Source organism: Crotalus tigris, unplaced genomic scaffold (genome assembly GCF_016545835.1).
Source record: "Crotalus tigris isolate CLP2741 ecotype Arizona unplaced genomic scaffold, ASM1654583v1 scf7180000024369.3102671, whole genome shotgun sequence".
NCBI classification, from domain to species: Eukaryota; Metazoa; Chordata; class Lepidosauria; order Squamata; family Viperidae; genus Crotalus; species Crotalus tigris.
This window is the reverse complement of record NW_024100539.1, coordinates 366,767-373,269: the sequence shown is the minus strand read 5'-3', so window position 1 is coordinate 373,269 and position 6,503 is coordinate 366,767. Positions and strand designations below refer to the sequence as shown.

Below are 6,503 nucleotides of genomic sequence, written 5' to 3'. Positions count from 1 at the left end.
CCCCCTCCCCCCCCCCGACTTCCCAGAGCAAAATACAGGATTATGCAAACATATTAAATCAGCATTGACTCCTGATGACTGCCTGGACAGGTCCCTGCAGTTTTCTTGGCAAGATGTCAGAAGTGCTTTGCCACAGCCTCCTTCCCAGGGCTATGACTAGCCCAGGGGTAGGCAACCTTGGCTCTTTTATGACTCGTGGACTTCAACTCCCAGAATTCCTGAACAAGCCACGCTGAGGGGAAAGGGAGAGGTTTCCAAACTGAGCCATGCTGGCTCAGAAATTCTGGGAGTTGAAGTCCATGAGTCATAAAAGAGCCAAGGTTGCCTACCCCTAGACTGGCCCAAGAAGTTTTCCTTAATTCAGCCTATGGTCTTATGTCAACAAATATGAAAAAAGCAATACAACGCTAGATAAATCTCTTTATTGATTAGTTGAGTTTGCATAATGCAATATTCAAATATTAGATAAATCACATTTTACTCAGCAACTGAGCATTGGACAGCCTACTGGCCCTGCCTTCAAATTTACAAGAATGATTTGTTTTTTACTTTGTATTTAAATATTTTCTAAGGTTTGTTTCCAAGTCTTACAAGATCCCTAGGATGTCATTGTGGCAAATTTCCATAATCTATCTTAAAATTAATGTAAATATAACTGTCTTGTTTGAACGACTTCATTTTACCAAACATATCAAGGGGATGATCCAATAGAAAACCTACTAAATGGGAGTCTGAACTAAAGTTATAAGCTACTATATCAGGTGTGTGTGTGTGTGTGTGTGTGTGTGTGTGTGTGTATATTAAATTGAAGTTTCATATGTTCTTGCATAACAACAGATTTTACACTCGGACTAGTGCACATAAGAATTTAATCCACAGATTTTCTGATGATGCTAATTAAATTCTGCCATCTAGCGGTTTCAAAGAGAAGCATCTAAAGTACCACAAGCATTTATATAGATAGGACACAGAGGGAAATAGGATGGAAGGATAATTACGTTCTCACATCAGTATTACCATAATTTGACCAATTATTAGGGTTGCCCAAACCGTCAGAATAGCTCTTCACTCTGATGAAGTTTCATGCAGCTGCTGATTGAAACAACAAGTACTCTCTTCTTTTATAAAAGAAAACTGGTGGATTACAGTACTATGCTTAACTTGTTGGCAGTTTAGTAGCCTTGACAAGATTCCTATGCATACACAGAAGCTAGGACTATCCATACTACAAATATCCATACACACTACAAATATCCATAAGGTGATTTGATAGCCAAAAACTCACCCTCCTTTCCTGCCATTCGTGGGTTTTGGGTTTTTGTTTTTTTTGAACCGCAATGCTGATAGCCTTAAGAGAAATCTTTTCTAGTGAGCTATGAGCTTTTCTAGAGAGATAAATATGTAAATGCATTAAAAGCTTCTTTAACTGCTGAAACTGCTGGAGGGCATGCTAGAGGCAACAAGAAATGCCTTAATGAGGCAGGTCCTAGTGCCTTCTCCCCACCACAAAAACTATATAGCCGCCGTATCATGACGACAAAGAAGAATCCTTCACACAAGTCTGCCCAATATTTTGAGTTGACAGATCCTGAAAGATAGGATCACAAATCAACCAGACTAGATGGATTCTAGCAGCATACCAAGCCTAAAATTAAGCAATTTGGGTTTGGTGATGCTGTTTAAATCCAGGCTCAAGAATTAATCAGAATAGGACTCAACAAGTAGACACAAGTGCCAAATCCTGTCTAAAAATCTGGCTGACTGTGCAACTAGCCAGGATAATAATTAAACTTGTATGCCACCCAATTCCCAATGACTCTCTTAGGACACCAATCTCAGTAGATTGGGGGCTGCACATAAGATGCTTACTCCATTCCTTTGCATTATATTCACAGTTCTTAGTTTTTCTAGAAGCTACGACCCTTAAGCTAAGAAAGCAAAATACTTATATAGCCCCTACTTGTCCGACTAGTTTTTCCAGCTTCACTTTTTTTTCTTTTTCTGTCTTAAGTATTTTTTTTAGTTTTGAGCTAAGCCAGAGTTCATTAATAATAAAAACAAGCAAAAGAGCACATGCAGAGACATTTTTAAAAATAGAAGCTATAGATAAGTCAGATACAAAAATGCAAAATAATTTCTAGAAACTTGGCATTCTGACAAATAGCCATTAAAAGGCAAATTGAGAAAAGCTTCATCTATAAATTTCTCAGAGTCAAAGGCTAACTATAGCCTTTTTAATTACACAGCTCTTACAGGATTCAACAGCCAGATAAGCAGGAACCAATACTAGATAAAGAGGAATAATACCCCAATCAAAACTGAAAGACAAACCACCTCTTAGTAACAGGCAGCAAATTTTGCTCCCCCATGCTCTGATAATGTTACCTAGTGTGAGCAAGGACAGAGAACACCAAGATCCCAACCATTCAACCCTAAGCTACATTTATTTTCCACCTTTGCAATATAAACAATACATTTTATTTCAAACTCTGATCACTATGAACAATACAAACATATGCATTGAATTAAGAGGCGTGTAAAGAGCTGCATTCAGGTTTACAAGGCTGTATCCAATCACTCTTAATTGAACCTTCAAATCAAAATTGCCAAATCATTTTTTGTGCTTGTGCATACTTTTTACCAATTTGAACTTTTCAACAGAATCAACTCCATGATTTTAATTCGTCTCCCACAACTCAGATTCAACCTGGAGTGAAGTACAGTACAGTTCTAGCTGCAAAATATGTCTGAACTTTTTTCAATCCAATCTACTAAATGCTTCCCACAATCCCGTTTTGTTAAAATTGAAACTTCTACAGTTTGGTCACCCAATGACTGAAGTGACTGGTGGCAAGTTTGCGTGCTTAGCTCATTTGGATGTAAAATTGATGTGTAGATTTCATATTCTATTAATTTAGCTAGCGTCATCTAAAAGTTCTGTTTTATGCAAACTACACTAAAGCACGATTTGCTTAACCCTGTTGTTATTAGGAGGCATTATCTCAAGTTTTGGCTTAGAGCCTTAGACCAACGTGATGGTCTGGTTCTACCTATTCACGTATTCCAAACCTTCAAACCTTAGTCTGGGGGCTTATTATGGAGAAAGTTCTATGACTTTATTGAATGGGGTTAGTCATAAATGAGAGTTGGCTGCAATATCAGTTCGTCTACAACAAAACAAATGAGCAGAGCATCTCAGTCGAATCGCTGATTCAAATCAGGTATCTTTGCATCGTGCAAAATGCTCCCCAGCTCGACTTCCCTTCCCTTCCCTTAATTCTTAACGGAAAGGAGACAGCAATCATTGGGCCTGGTGGATAAATAACCCAGCTTCCATCGGCAAACAGCCATCCACAACATCTTCGATTCCAGTAGGGAGGGCGGGGAGGGGGGGGGAAGAAGAAGCGTGTCGATCGATGATTCCGCGCTCTCCCTCGCGAGGGAGGGGCAAGGAGAAACCGCAAGAGCCGAAACATTCGCGGCGCTCGACTTCTCGGCGCTCTGCCTCAACTCCGCGCCCCGCCTCCTCCCGATCTTTGCGCGCGTTGATTGGGCGAGAGCTGCCCCCAAGGCTCCGGCTCCCGCGCTTCGCCATCTTCGCCCGCGAGAAAAGGAACGCGAGCGCGGGAACCGCGTTCGAGAGCGGGTGGCGGCTAGTTAACAGCCGTTTTCTCCCCTCGAGCGGTTAGTCAGCGATGGGACCCTGCGATGGGACGAGCCTGCGGGCCCTGCTGGAGACCCTGGAGGACCCGGCCGCTTCGCTGGGGGCGCTGACTGACGCCTTGCTGACCCTGACGAAGTGAGTCCCGACCACGACTCCTTGTGCTGTCCGCGACTGGATGCGAGGCGTGCCGGCGGCGTCCCTCTGGCCAGCCGTGGACGGGATATTTTTGTTTAAAGAAACAACGGCAACTTTGTTTAGGGGGTGGCGCTCTTCTTGGCGCCCCTCCGGCCAGTCCGGGAAGGCGAAACAGAGACCAAGCGGTGCGCGTAAGCCAGGCACCTCTTTGCCGAATCCAACGCAGCGCAGCATCCTGACTCTACGCGGCTTCCTGAGCAAATCGCCAGCTCGGATTTCTTTTCTTTGCCCAACGTGCTCCTCGGAAATTGGGGTTTTGTTCTGTTTTGTTGTCTTTCGTCCTTTAATGAATAGGGGGGCATAGCTGACAACTTTATCCCCTCAGGGCCGAAAAAGTTCCACAATTCACGCGCTTTCTCTTCATTTTTTTTTTTTACTTCGATTTTTAAACGTGCCAACAGGAATTCGGTGCTTTTTGTAAAATGCTGTAGAAAAGAGAGTTTTTAAGGGTAGCTTTTTTTTTTTTTTTGACATGGTTGCAGGACATTTTCTGACATGCTTACACGATGGTTCTAACTATAACTAGTTTTTCCTCTTCTGAATCGCAGCAATTCGACTGGGGAAGCTTTTGGTGAAGGGGGCGCTTTCTTAAGGGATATTGGTTTGCTGCACAATTGAAGGCAAATATGTTCTGATAATGGCATGGGAAAAAGGCATTAGTGCCGTATCCCAATATAATTTTTTTTTTAAATGGTACCATTGATTATGTGCCATCGAGTAAATTCCACAGATTTTCACCAGGGTGATCTGTTCCCGATCTAGTACTTCAGGGTCTTCCAATGGTGTACCCATCATTGTAATTGAGTCCATCCATTTTGATGCTGGTCATCCTCTTCTTTTTCCTTCCACTTTCCCAGCACTGCAGACTTCTCTAGGAAACTAGTTCTTCACACAATGTGTCCAGAATATGATAATTTGATCACAATGTAGTGAAAAATCTAGGTTTATTCTGTGATACATTTATTTTGGAGGGTTTTTTCCCTTGCTATCCAAGATCCTCTCAGGAGCCTTGTCCCACTCAAAAGTGTCAGTTCCTCTCTTGATTCTTCAAAATCCAACTTTCGCTTCCATAGTGTCACAGGGAAGATTTGCCTGCCCAGTTCTGATCTTTGAAGATACGTCTGAATATCTTTTCCAAGGTCATCATAGCTACTCTACTAAGAGCTGAATTGAGAAGTGTTTCTTGACTGCTGGGTTCTGTACTGTTTCTAATTGATCTTAAAAGACAAGCTATCCATCACTTTAGTATAGATAGTCCTCATTTATTAACCACAATTGGGGCTAGCAACTTGAGCGTAAATCCTCCAAAGCACCTAAAAGCAGGACAAGAAGTAATGGCTGGAAACTAATCAAGGAGAAAACCAACTTAGAACTAAGGAAAAATTTCCTGACAGAACAATTAATCAGTGGAACAAGTTGCCTCCAGAAGTTATGGGTGCTCCAGCACTGGAAGTTTTTAAGAAGAGATTGGATAACCATTTATCTAAAATGGTATAGGGTTTTCTGCTGGAGCAGGGAGTTGGACTAGAAGACTTCCAAGGTCCCTTCCAACTCAGTTATTCTGTAAAGCAAAGTGGTCACTAAGTAAAACCACAATTGTGCTTTTCCTTCAGCATTGGTCACAAAGTTACTTTTTCATCATCATATCTGAATGTGAAACAGGCTGTCACTATACAAGTCTGTTTGTGTCTTCATTTTCAATTCTAAGACTGGTTGTACCTATTGTCATTAGTTTTGTGTCTAATTTTAGTTTCATTTTTTTTACTCTGACTATTACTAGAGTTTAGAGATTCTTTGCAATTTGGGCTATCAGTAGTATCATCAGCAGTGCATATATAATTGATACTTATTTCTTCAGTTTTAAAACAATGCTCATCTTTTTTCAACCCACTATTTTTTAATATATATTCAACATATACGTTGAATAAAATAATATACAGGTTTGCCACACTCCTTTGGCAATCTGGAGCCAGTCTCACGTGAACAACCTAATCAAAGGCCTTTCTGTAATTAATGAAGCACACAGAGACTTCCTTTCGGTTTTCTTTGGCTTTCTCAGTTATCCAGGGTGTATCATCAGTAATGCCTTATGTTCCTTAACTTTTTCTAAAGCTGGCTTGTCATCTTTTCCCGGTAGGGCTGTAATCTTCATAATCTTCATTTTGTTAACATGTGAAAGTAAGGATATTGTATGATTTTATTAATCAGATTTATATGACTGTCCATCTTGCAAGAAGTGACTCTGGGCAGCATACAACAATCAGTAGAAAGAATGAATATAAAATAATAAAAATAGTCATTATTAAAAAATTTTGAAAAAAACCTAAAAAATGTAAAACATACAAACCACATGGGGAGATTAAAAAAATCAACCTAAGAATATTTCCAGTTCCCTGGAATCCCCAGATTTGCTGGCACAGCCAGGTCTTAAGGGATTTCCAGAATGATTGACCTAATCTGAATTAGGGAGGATATTCCATAGCAGATAAGACCTGTCTTTGGGGATCTACCAAAAATGGGTCCCCTGGTAGATGGTGCCCACAGTATGCCTTCTCTGCCAGATCTAATGAGATGGGCTGATGTGATTGGGAGAGATGATCCATGGGATCCAGATCACCTGGTCCCATGCCATAAAGGACTTTAA

General features: G+C 41.0%; 1 protein-coding gene across 1 annotated transcript in view; it reads left to right on the top strand.

Annotated features, from left to right (window-relative positions):
- The first annotated feature begins 3,566 nt into the window (after positions 1–3,566).
- The window catches only part of LOC120301124 (telomere-associated protein RIF1-like), a 46,986-nt gene continuing 44,049 nt past the window's right edge, over positions 3,567–6,503 (top strand). Inside the window, exon 1 of the mRNA XM_039327833.1 lies at positions 3,567–3,799. Coding sequence (XP_039183767.1) covers positions 3,696–3,799 — 104 coding nt within the window. The 5' untranslated portion in view covers positions 3,567–3,695. The remainder of the gene's footprint in view (positions 3,800–6,503) is intronic.